This window comes from Pongo abelii, chromosome 12, assembly GCF_028885655.2.
Source record: "Pongo abelii isolate AG06213 chromosome 12, NHGRI_mPonAbe1-v2.0_pri, whole genome shotgun sequence".
In the NCBI taxonomy this organism is placed as follows: Eukaryota; Metazoa; Chordata; class Mammalia; order Primates; family Hominidae; genus Pongo; species Pongo abelii.
Genome location: NC_071997.2, coordinates 39,044,538 through 39,057,544, shown reverse-complemented (window position 1 = coordinate 39,057,544; position 13,007 = coordinate 39,044,538). Strand labels below are relative to the sequence as shown.

At 42.3% G+C, this 13,007-nt stretch overlaps 1 protein-coding gene across 14 annotated transcripts in view; it reads right to left on the bottom strand.

Annotated features, from left to right (window-relative positions):
• The window catches only part of LIMS1 (LIM zinc finger domain containing 1), a 150,597-nt gene that overhangs the window by 22,448 nt on the left and 115,142 nt on the right, over positions 1–13,007 (bottom strand). For 12 of the 14 annotated variants that reach the window (XM_054547881.2, XM_054547879.2, XM_054547889.2 and 9 more), the window contains one exon: positions 2,032–2,191. In XM_054547881.2, coding sequence (XP_054403856.1) covers positions 2,032–2,191 — 160 coding nt within the window. Of the gene's footprint in view, positions 1–2,031; positions 2,192–6,562; positions 7,052–13,007 lie in introns of those variants that run through there. The other 2 variants (XM_024242601.3, XM_024242605.3) reach the window with 2 other exon arrangements.

The following is a 13,007-nucleotide window of genomic DNA, read 5'->3' as shown; positions in this document are numbered from 1 at the left end:
AGTCTCATCTCCTTCCTTGCCATAGTCCCAGCAGGCCTCCAAGGTGCCAAGGTAGAAGTAGGTCCTCGGGTCCCTTTACCTGAATTGAGTCATGGCTCACCACCACTACCACCAGCAAACACCCTCTCTTCTTGCTGCCACAGCATCTAGGGATTTCCCATTCCTTCTTCTCACCAGCTAATCACAGTCTACCTATAGCCTCAGTAGGGGGTCTCTATGCCCGACGCCTCCATTCCCACCTCTGGAGCTCCTCTCCCGCCCTCTTCTGCTGTGGTACATTGGCCTCTCCTGCTCCTGTCCATCCTCACAACTGTCATTTGCCCATCCCTAAATCCATCATCCTTGCCCAAAAGATTCCCACTGCCCAGGGAAGGAGTCAGGAAGAACAGTAAGAAGATAGATAGAGCATGTTTGGAGGCCTAAAGAAATAAAGTTAAAAAAAAAAAAAAAAGAACTAGAAGAAAAGAGAAAAAACGAAGACCTCTTTCCACTGCTAACGTTTTTGTTGTTGGGAATGTGTGTTTTGGGGACACAATAGGAGCTTAAAAAAATGTGTGCTAGTGAATAAAATAGCATTCCCTAACCCAAACCCTTAAAGCTGTTTCCCAGAGTTGACATTATTACATACTTGCTAGCCCTGTATTTCATGTACCCATGATGGGGTAAACAGCTTTTCTGTGGGCTGGCCTGGGAACCCCGCTCTCATGTTTGTTTCTATGGGAAAATGCTGCCTAAGTGGCATACAATGGACTTACCAATGATCTTTGTAAACTACCTTTCCTTGCTCAAGCATGGTTTATGTAACAGGGAAACATAAAAATCTGCTAGGCAAAAGAAGAAATCAAAGAGCAGCCATCTCCAGCTATAAAATAATTCTATATAAATATATTATCATATATAGATGTGCATATATATATACAAATATGTAAGAAGTAAGGTGGTAAAAGTAAATTACCTATTTGATCTAACACACACATACACCTCACTCTCACCTTCAAATGATAGCCTGGGGTCAGCATCTCTAGATTATCCCCCAAAATACATGTTTATTGTGAGAAAGGAGTTTCAGTAGGCCAGAAATGGTGGTTCATGCCTGTAATCCTAGCACTTTGGGAGGCCGAGGATCACCTGAGCCCAGGAGTTTGAGACCAGCCTGGGCAACATAGGGAGACTCCGTTTCTATGAAAAATAAAATTAGTCGGGTGTGGTGGCACGTGCCTGTAGCCCCAGCTACTCAGGAGGCTGAGGCTGGAGGATCACTTGAGCTTAGCAGTTCAAGGCTGCAATGAGCTATAATCATGCCACTACACTCTAGCCTGGGCTACACAATGAGACATTGTCTCAAACAAAACAAAACAATAAAAAACAACTAGAAAGGGGTTTCAATAATGTTGAGAATACCAAATACACTACAAAGGAAGTGCAGACCATATGCTAACACCCGAGGATCAAGAAAAACAAGTATTTGGAAAAGAATATAGGCAGCCAGAAGAGCTAAATGTAGACAGTATAGTTCCCTAAAATACTTTTTTTTTCCTTAGAAAATAAATGCATGGACGCTCCTGGCTCGAGGCTGGGAAGTTGTGGAAGGAGTGATGTACAGCACACACTCTCCTTTAGAGTGGGTCCAGTGGTCCTCTGAGAAGGGGGAAAGACACAGAGACAGGAATGGGTGAGGTGTGTGGGGGGCCTGAGTGTGGCTGAAGACTCAGAAAGAATTTTGTATGTGGAGCTGAGCTGCTTAGGTCTGAAAGGCTCTGTCATAAGGGACTCTGGGTTCTGAAATAGGATGATGAACTGAGCAATACAAATGCAGGGTCTGTGAGGGTATCCCAATCACGCCACTGCCCATATGGGCCATAGAGATGCCACCTCTGACCTCACAGCTATCAAATACCTAGCATGCATCTGGCACTTCAATTCAGTCTTTCATCATGAAACTGAACATGAAGGATGAGGCCTCAGGAAAGAAGGGCAGGAAGCGGGAGGGTGGGGAATGGCACCTCCCTGCTTTTGTCCAGCACAACTCACCTCATAGAAGAGTCCTTCTGGGAACTGCTGGAAGCACTGAGCGCACACAAAACACTGCTCATGGTACAGCTCCCCGTTACTGTTCACGATCTTCTCAGCGGGCGCAAAGCCGCCCTTGCAGCGCTCGCAAGTGGCGCTGGCCAGGGCATTGGCCATGTTGCTGTAACACACAAAGAACAGCAGGTTGCAGACCGTCAGCCTCTTCTTAGATCGAAGATCAAACAACACTAAGAACCGAGCAGCAAATTCTATCTGATCACAAAAACCCTATTTTATCTAAAAAGCTCAATTTCTTGCCTGTTCCTTACATGCTCTGAACTCGGACTCTTCAGCCTCTTTACCCTAGCATCTGAGGCTCTGTAAGGGTGTCCCACTTTGATTCTGTTTCTAACATTTTTGGCATTCTTCTTGCTAAATATACTATGAGTGCGTGCCTACTATGTGTTAGGCACCTGAGACAGAGATGAAAGTTATAAGCTGCTCTCAAGGAATTGGGTTTACAGCTTAGAAAGTAGCTTAATTAAAATATCCAAAAGTCATCATCTCAAGGCCAGTTTCTTTCCCTTCTGAGAACAGAATCTAAAATGCATGTCAACTAAATGCCATGTCATATAACCTAGACATGGGTTATCCCTTTGATTAAATCCTGTGGAAAACAACTGCTTAAGTAGCCTTAAAACCAGCCAAGATGCCCCAGTCCTGTTACCTAATCGGTAAGACGAACCTGATTACTAATATCATAAAATGTATCTTAAAATCACAGAATTTTACATAATAAAGATCATTTTACAGATGGCAAAACAGGTTCACAGAGATGGAAGGATCAGACCAACATCACAAGGCTAATTAGTTAAAGGAAGGCACAGGACTAGAAATCCAGGCCCCTTGCTCATAAAATCACACTGTCAATCAAAACAGATTACACCATGAATTTCAAACACTTGAAAGGACATGACAGAGATACTACCACGTTTCATAGATTAGGAAAGTGACACCAGGTTGTCAAGTAACCACTGTTGTGGCTGGTGACGTGGGAAATTCCCCCATCAGTAACCTCATTACACCTTAAAACACAGAAGGCATTCAATAAATAATCTCAGGCTCTAACCACTGTGCAGTTTGGAAGAAGGAAAGCAACATGGCAGACAGCTGCAGTGGCTCACGCCTGTAATCCCAGGAGTTTGGGAGGCCGAGGCCAGTGGATTACTTGAGGTCAGGAGTTCGAGACCAGCCTGACCAACATGGTAAAACCTTGCCTCTAGTAAAAATTCAAAATTAGCCAGGTGTGGTGGCACATGCCTGTAGTCCCAGCTACTTGGGAGGCTGAGGCAGAAGAATCACTTGAACCTGGGAGGCGGAGGTTGCAGTGAGCCGAGATCTCGCCACTGCACTCCAGCCTGGACAACAAGAACAAAATTTCATTTCAAGAAGGAAAAAGGGAAAGAAAAGCAACATGGCTTTGACAGGCATACAATTAGATGAGGATTTCACATGAAGACCTATTTATTTCTTAAAAGTCCTGGAAATGGAGAAGGTCCCCCATGCAGAGCAGTAACTGGCCAAGCGGTCCTTCACTTTTTGGCAAATTTATTTTCACAGGCCTACCCACAGCATGAGCTCTATACCTGTGTGTCTAGTCCCCTAGTACAGCTTCTGACCTTCCAGATATTTAATCAATGTACTTCATGAAGTTAATACCAATGTTCTCCTGAATTTTCACAACCAACTAGTGAGACAGACAGGTGGACAGTCTCCATTCTATAAACAGAGTAACTAACTGCCTTGCCCCTATTGGTTTCCAAGTTTTGCTGTTTCCTTAGCAAAAGTGGTTCCACTTACTTGCTTCACTCCCCCCCATACCTCTGGAAGACAACTTTCCCTTTGCCTTCCTCCCCAAAATGTTTCACAAAACAGTCATCCTGTTTTGTAGCCTTGCCATAAACAACTGCGTGCAGACACACCGTGTTCATCACTTCAGACAAGTCAAAGCTCAACTTTATTTAACAGGTTTGAATGCAGAATTAAAATGTCTCAAAAAAAAAAAAAAAAGAAGGAAGGGAGAAAGGGAAGCAGCTTCACTGCTCAGTAAACCTGGCCTAAGCCTCAAGTTAAAATGAATTTCCATTTTGTCATTTCAAAGTTACTGTGGGTTGGGGAAAAAATCTGTAAAATTCTCATCATCGCCCAGCTTTGCCGTAAGCCAGATGATTGTGGCAGTTTTACAAAACTCTGGAGGGGTTTGTGCTTCTTCCTTCTTCCTGACCAAAGTCCACAGGTATTCCTGGATGGAGGAGCACGGTAAGCTCCACATCTGCCTGGTCATTCTCAGTACTGTTCTCATTATTGTTCTGAGGGAAAAGTATTTTAAACTATTTGGAAACCAGAAGATGCTGCTCAAATATATGGCACTGTTGTTAATTCTAAACCCTCTCAAAAGATTCACCAAACCTCAACAACCTTAATGGGACTCTAAAAAAGCCCAAAAAGAATATTCTAGAATGTCCTGGATCATTATCACCTAAATCAGTGGTTTTCAAAATGTCAGTGTCACCATGACCCTTTCAGGAGGTGGAAAGTCCTCTCTTTTCCAACTACATCTCTGTGGGAGGTCACATTTTCTTCATATATTTCATCTAAAACAATATACTGTAATAGGTTGAATGCAGAAACAAATCTGAGAAAGTTTTATTAACAAGATTTGCAAAAATGTAACACAATGCCATCCTTTCCTTTAAGCCTCTTCCATTTTGGAAAACAGTTATTTTTTATGAAAATATTAATATTAACATTTACTATTATTAACACGTAATAAGCTTAGTGTTGTTTTTAAATGAATTAATAAGTATTTTAAATTGTTTCCAGTTTCAATTTCTCATATGGTAAATACTGATGAATTAAAGTTCTTTGGGAACCTTAATAGTTTTTAAGAATGTTAAGAGGCCCTTAGATTAAAATGTTTGATTATCGCTGACCAGTTTAAACTCATTATAATATAGATTGTTTCTACTTAAGTTCAAATACTCAAGTAGAATTAGGAAATAGGTAGATACATCATAAAAACAAGCACACAGTTACTTCCCACACACAGGAAAAATCCGCTAGTTTTAGAGGTAATATAATATGTATTTTGCAAGAAGTATTCCTTTTCATCACAAGCAGGGGGAAAAAGGAAACAGAACAATCACCTTGCTGCCCCCTGAACCAGTCAGGCTTCCTTTTCCTCTTTTGCCTTTGACCCTCTGGCACAATGCCTGTTTTTTTTTTTTTTTTTTAACGTTGATTTTATATTTAATACTACAGATGACAGAAATTACTTTAAAAAAGTCATTAGTGACAGTTATAGCTACCATCAGATTAGTTATAATTAATTAGCTAATTTTTCGGAAAAAGATTTTCACTAAAAAGTGTTGATGACAAGAAATATGTAAGTGGGGGAGTATCTATCTATCTATCTATCTATCTATCTATCTATCTATCTATAGATAGATATTTATATGTAAAAGTCAGGCCAGGCATGACTGATGAAGCTGATCTACTTCCACAAATCAACCTCACACAGCACACTTGGTATCCTGCTTTCCATTATTCAAGTATGCAAAACAAATTGTTTGGTTCTAAAATGCAGCAATGTATAAATCCAAAAATCTTCTTGAGAGTTCACCAAGCAGTTAAAATATTGGTTACTGTATTATTACAATTCCCCAGTTACTGTCAAACAGAGCTCTCTGTGAGTTGTGAAGATAAGTGACATCTGTACCACAGAGCACGGATTATGGAAGTAGAGAACCGGGTCAGTTAAATTCTCATTAACTCTTACTTGACAAATTGGGGATATGCAGTAATTCTAAGCTCACAACTTTGAATGAGGTCAATAATCTTGAGCTGGTCTTATGGCTACTCTGCATTTTCTTAAAAAAAATGTGTTTGCTAAAACCTATTTAATAATATAAATTAGCCTAGCTTTTTAGAGTTAACAGTATGTTCTATATGTGTATTGATTTGCTACTTATACAATATATATATTTATTCATTCAATTAAGAAACCCAGTTAGCTTACTTCAAATTGTTGATTATTACACATAACAAAAATATTTATCTTTACCAACAGTCTGTAATTTGTTTTTTTCACTGTTCCAACCCATCTGCCCCTTATCTTTGGGCCGTTTTAGACTGCAGAATTTTTCTAATGTAATTACTGACAATGCCAACACTAAGCCCCCCTTGCGGACGACATGATGAAAATGCAGTTACCAAGTGATCAGGAATCTACTGAAGACGGGGCCGCCGGGCTCTCACAGTGAGGGCAGCACCTCCCTCCCATCTGTGTGTCACTGCATGTCTTACCGACAAGGCAGTCTCCTGTCTCCCTAAACATGCTGCGCTGCGAGCCCCTCAGAGCCCTACCACCCTGGAAAACTCCCACCCAAAGTCCAGTCAATAAAATTGTATGGGCCAGCTCAGGATGGCTCCTGAACAGACAGCCAAGAACGCTGGACCTGGAAGAGGGCACTCCAGGAGAGGAGACACTCACAATTTCGCATAAAAGTCACAGAACTCCTTGTAGACTTTCACGTCACTGTGCCTGCGCTGCAGTCTGGAAACAGCCCTCTCGTCCTCGGTCCCATTGGCCTCGTGGACACTGTTAAGGGCTGCTCGGGGGATTTCTTCATTCTCTGGGATAACGCAGGGGTGCGCTCGGCCTGAGAAGGCCATCGTGGGTGCTTGAGAGCTCTGAGCACAGGGACGAGAATGGCAGGACACAGAGCCAGAAGAAACAATATCCAGGCCTCCCTGCTTCCCAGCCAGGGTCACTCCCACTGTTCCCACGCACGTCAGCCTGGCCCGCCAGGGTCACTGCTGCTGCTTCATGTTAAGAGCTCAGCAGCACAGTACACAGTTACATGGCAGTCAGGATTTACTGAGGCATTCTGGAAGTTCTAAAAAACATTCCACAAAGTAGTGACACAGTCTTTGTCAGAGCAGCAGTCCCAGTGGACTATGCTACAAACACTGCACCAGGAGACTGGGGCTACCTCGTAAGCCTCCAAGAGAAAGAAATATCCACACGTGCCTTGCATATTTGCCACAAGACTTCATCAACAATGCTGTGCTTTTCACTCTGGAGGGCATAAGAGGCTTTTAGAGACCTTGTAAAATACCCTCTGACAAGCTCTGCCTGAGGCTGAGGCTGCTGGCACACTCTGAGGAGCATTTGAACCCTGCCCGGACCTGGGCTTCCACAACCCTGGCCATGACTGCCAGCTATGCCTGATGGGTCCCTTCCCCAGGAGGCCATGAGCCCCTAAAACTAAGAGCTATGTTTGACTTCTATCACTTTTGCTACCGGTACCTAGTCACAGTCCAATCTCAGCTTCAATGAATGGGCACAAGTAGAAACAGACAAGGGCCGGTGTTTAGTTATAACTCTTCTACTGGACTCCAGCTAACCTCAAAGCTCAGGTGAGCCGATGTTTCTCAGTCTCTATCATGACTAAGGAAGCTGTTACATACTTTGGCATTCTTGCTATATTCAGTCCACACTCCTGTCTCCTGTGATTGAGTTAGCAATGCGAAAGGAAACTAAATCACTAAGCCAAGGAAAAAGTCAAGCTGGAAACTACGTCAGGCAAATTTGCCTCCTGTTTTATTGCTAAATAAGATAGCTACAAAGATAACAACCTACATCCCTCCCTCACCATTTGCCCACAAGAAAACTCCTTATGGAAAAAGGACAGACACAACTCAAAGTCATCCCTTTGAGGCTCACCTGAGACAAACGCATAACTGGTTGCTTCCTCTACCCTATTGTTCATGTAAAAATGTAGGTTCACTGAGACAGACACAATTGTGTATTCATTGGAAGGCTGATCAAGGACTCAAAAGAATGCAACTTTTTGTCTCTTATCTACTTCTGGCCTGGAAACCCCTTACTTCGAATTGTTCCGCCTTATTGGACCGAACCAATGTACATCTTACATATATTGATTGATGTCTCAAGTCTCCCTGAAATGTATAAAAGCAAGGTGTACCCCGACCACCCCGGGGCGCATGTTGTCAGGACCTCCTGAGGCTGTGTCATGGGTGTCATTAACTTTGGCAAAATACACGTTCTAAATTGAATAAGACTTGTCTCAGATACTTTTTGGTTTACAGCAATGATGACAATCATGATGTAGCACTAGAGACAAATAAGGGCTCAGAATCTTTCTCACGTCCCTGTCCTCTCAGGGCAGTGTGCCACCCACCAAAACCAAGAGACTGTGAAATAAAATCTACAGAACAAGCACAGGGCACACTGATGGACAGTCACGGAACCAGCAGCGATAAACAAAATGCAGCAGAGACACCAACTAACAACCATAAATAATGATATCCAAGAGTCAGTGAGTGCTTCCTATCACATCCCTTAATCCTTCCCATGGCTTCTGAGATAGGTGTTAGTTACAAATGAAGAAACTGAGGCACAAAGAGACTGAATAACTACTAAGGAGGTGGTGGAGTCAAGATTTAAACCTAGGCACTCTGAGTCCAGAGCCTATGTTGTTAATCCCTATGTGAGAAAATGGTAAACATAATTACTGGGAAGCACAATGGTTAGCCAGAAAAGATTAGGGAGTGGGTACCAGATAGGACTGGAAGCAGGGACCAAGTCTTTCTACTTTGAACCCTAAAAATCTCAGAGGACAGGTCAAGAACTCAAAGGCTGTGGGCTACAGATCCTGCCCAGGCCCAAAGCCTATGGCTGACGAAACAAGGGAACCACCATATTTAAATAAGAAAGAAACAACCTCATGGTTTAAAATTTTTCCTTTCAATTTATCTACATTTCCGAATTTTTTAGGTTTCTTCTTTACAATGACCATGTGAAACAGTGAGGAGGCAGGGAGGGAGGGAAAGAAAGAGACAGACAGTCAGATGGATGAGGACAGAGGCAGGCTGATTCAGACCAGAAATTTAATGCATCTGGTGGGGGTGGCATGGTAGGAGGCAGGAAGCCACGTGAGCCTTCTGCTCAGAATTCTTCCTCACAGTCTCCCCAGTGCTCACATCTTACGTGACTACAGTACAGGAGCAAAACCAGGAATCTGACATTGTAACAATGCGCATGTGCGGGTCTCTGTCATTTCATCACATGGGCAGCTTCCTGTAACAACAGCCTCTATCAAGTTACAGGACTATTCCATCACCACAGACTTCTCTTTCATGTTATCTCTGACCATCACATACCTCTGCACACTCCAACACTCCTAACCTCTGGCAACCACTCATGTGTTTTTCATTTATATGATTCTGTTATTTAAAGAATGTTACCAAATGGAATCGTTCATGTGACATCTTAAGGCTTTTCATTCAGCACAATGCCCTGAGACCAATCCAAGTTGCTCCACATGTCCAGTTTGCTCTTGTTTACTGCCAAGTAGTATTCTATGACATGGATGCATAGTTTGTTTCACTGTTCACCCGCTGAAGGGCATTTAAGTACTTTCCTTCCAATTTGTGGCACTGTGAATAAAACTATAGAAATTTCTGTATTGAATATATTTTTATTTCTCTGGGATAAATGCCCAACAGTAAAATTGCTGAGTTGTATGGTAAGTGAATGCTTAGTTTAAAGAAACTGCCTGTGATATTGTGACTTTTAATAATAAATCTATTCTTGGTCTCTGCCCCCATTTCCTGGCACAGGACTCCTAAAACTCTTGGACTCTCTGAAGTGGTAAGTGTCTTTTGTAGGCTAATGTGACAGGTGTGGGGGTGGCTGCTGGAGAATCAACCATGCAATAAGAAGGCTGCAACTTTCAGCTCCAGCCCCAACCCCTTGGAAGGGAAAGGAGCTGGGGATTTAGATAATCACCAGTGGTCAATGATCAAATCAATCATGCCTATGAAAAGCCGCCTCCATAAAAACTCAATAGGACAGAGTTTAGGGGAACTTCTGGGTTGCTGAACATATGGAGGTGCTGGGAGGGTGGCGCTCCCAGAGGAGAGAAGCTCTGCTCTGTTTCCCCACACCTTGCCCCATTATCTCTTCCATCTGGCTGTTCTTAACTCAAGTTATGCTATGTAAGGATTACTATGGGGAAGCAGATAGAGATCTTTCCTTTTATCTGGTTTCCTCTACTTACATCTGTGACTATTTTAATGAGGGTGGTTGGCACACAGTAACCCTAAATAGAACTCTTCAATAGAGGTCACCTTAACATGACCTGGTTTTAAGATCAAAGGTATCATATACTATGAAGATATTTTTAAACTGTTTAATCAATCAATGTAACATTTTAAGTGAATGTAAAACAGGTTTGTGGCTCTGTTCCTTTGTTTACAATTTTGCTAGATCTCATTCTCTCCTCTTGGCCTTTCTTTCACTCAGGAATATCCTACTGGGAGTTGGGAGGGAAAATAGAAGCTGACGTTCTGAAGGAAGAAAAGATGCAGCAAGAAAGCTAGATTGTCTTCTATCACACTCTATAGATCACCTTCCCATTAGCCTCTCCCTAGGAACTGACGACCCAACCAGTTGATTCTCAGCATAAATAATACAAGGCAAAGAAATTATCTGCACATTACCCAAGCTACTTACACTGAAACAATGAAGGAACTAATGTCGGGGTTAAAGCCAAGCAGGAGGCTCAGACATGTCCTCCACTGCAATGGTGGGAGTAAACAGGCCCCGGGGTTTCAGGAGCTGGTGACGGCACTGATGGGCTGCCCTTCCTTTAGCAGCCCATTTTGGCATTCTGGTAAAGTCTATTTCTTCTAGAAAAATAGTTGCTTGCATTATTCCACTGTTGGCTTTACATCATTCCTGGACATATGGAACTTTTACTATGAGCCCATGATGCAATAGGCCCAATGTGGTACCTAAGAAGTATCCAGCCCACCATCAGTAGAAGATACTACAATCTGCTGAATGAATGAATGAATAAATAAAAGTCATAGCCTCTGCTTCTATGAGTATACAGCGCACAGTTTGGTGCCCAGTGCTGAGTGAACAAGGTTGTTTGTATGTTGTGAATAAGGATCTGTAACAGTGTGGCCATGGAAAGTTTAGGTGGTGGTCACGTGCAGTGGCTCACGCCTGTAATCGCTGCACTTTGGGAGGCCGAGGTGGGTGGATCACTTGAGGTCAGAAGTTTGAGATTTGGCCAGGAGCCTGGCCAACATGATGAAACCCTGTCTCTACTAAAAACACAAAAAATTAGCTGGCGTGGTGGTGGGCACCTGTAATCCCAGCTACTCAGGAGGCTGAGGCAGGAGAATCGCTTGAACCTAGGAGGCAGAGGCTGCAGTGAGACGAGATTGTGCAACTGCACTCAAGCCTGGGCAACAAGAGCAAAACTCCGTCTCAAAAGAAAAAAAAAAAGAAAAGAAAGTTTAGGTGGCACACAATTCTCCCAAAAAGACTACCTGCAGTCACTTCTCTTATTTAGCCAGAAAAGAGTAAAGCTAAAAGAAATATGTTATTTTTTCAAGAGGACAAGGGAGTGGTTTAATTCCGAATAAACATCATAGCTCCACTTTTATATTCAGGCATTTTGATACTGTTAAATCGTTTTCAGGAATTAATAATGTCACTTTAAGAAATGCAAACAAATTTGACTGAAACGACTACTGCCACGGCAGTGGCATCAGAATAGCCATTGAAGCAGGGTGGGAGGCTGTTGTTTGAAAATACCAAAAAAGTCAGATTCGTCTGAATAGCAGGTCTGCTAGGTGGCTTTTGGTGAAGAATTAGGATTGTGCGAGGTCCTCAATTCTCTAAGGGTGTTTTTCTTTTTTTTAATGTTGAAAGTATTTATTTATTTTATTATACTTCAAGTTCTGAGGTAGGTACACGTGCAGAACGTGCAGGTTTGTTACATAGGTATACATGTGCCGTGGTGGTTTGCTGCACCCATCAACCTGTCATCTACATTAGGTATTTCTCCTAATGCTATCCCTCCCCTATCCCCCACCCACCGACAGGCCCTGGTGTGTGATGTTCCCCTCCCTGTGTCCATGTGTTCTTACTGTTCAACTCCCACTTATGAGAACATGCAGTGTTTGGTTTTTTGTTCTCGTGTTAGTTTGCTGAGAATGATGGTTTCCAGCGTCATCCATGTCCCTGCAAAGGACATGAACTCATCCTTTTTTATGGCTGCATAATATCCTATGGTGTATATATGCTACATTTTCTTTATCCAGTCTATGATTGATGGGCATTTGGTTTGGTTCCAAGTCTTTGCTATTGTGAACAGTGTCACAATAAACATACATGTGCATGTGTCTTTATAGAATGATTTATAATCCTTTGGGTATATATCCAGTAATGGGATTGCGGGGTCAAATGGTATTTCTAGTTCTAGATCCTTGAGGAATCAGCACACTGTCTTCCACAATGGTTGAACTAATATACACTCCCACCAACAGTGTAAAAGTGTTCCTATTTCTCCACATCCACTCCAGCATCTGTTGTTTCCTGACTTTTTAATGATCGCAATTCTAACTGGTGTGAGATGGTATCTCATTGTGGTTTTGATTTGCATTTCTCTAATGATCAGTGATGATGAGCTGTTTCTCATGTCGTTGGCTGCATAAATACCTTCTTTTGAGAAGTGTCTGTTCATATCCTTTGCCCACTTTTTGATGGGGTTGTTTTTTTCTTGTAAATTTGTTTGAGTTCTTTATAGAGTCTGGATATTAGCCCTTTGTCAGATAAGTAGATTGCTAAAATTTTCTCCCATTCTGTAGGTTGCCTGTTCACTCTGATGATTGTTTCTCCTGCTGTGCAGAAGCTCTTTAGTTTAGTCAGATCCTGTTTGTCAATTTTGGCTTTTGCTGCCATTGCTTTTGGTGTTTTAGTCATGAAGTCGTTGCCCATGCCTATGTCCCGAACGGTATTGCCTAGGTTTTCATGGTTTTAGGTCTTACATTTAAGTCTTTAATCCATCTTCAGTTAATTTTTGTATAAGGTGTAATTACGGAAGGGATCTAGT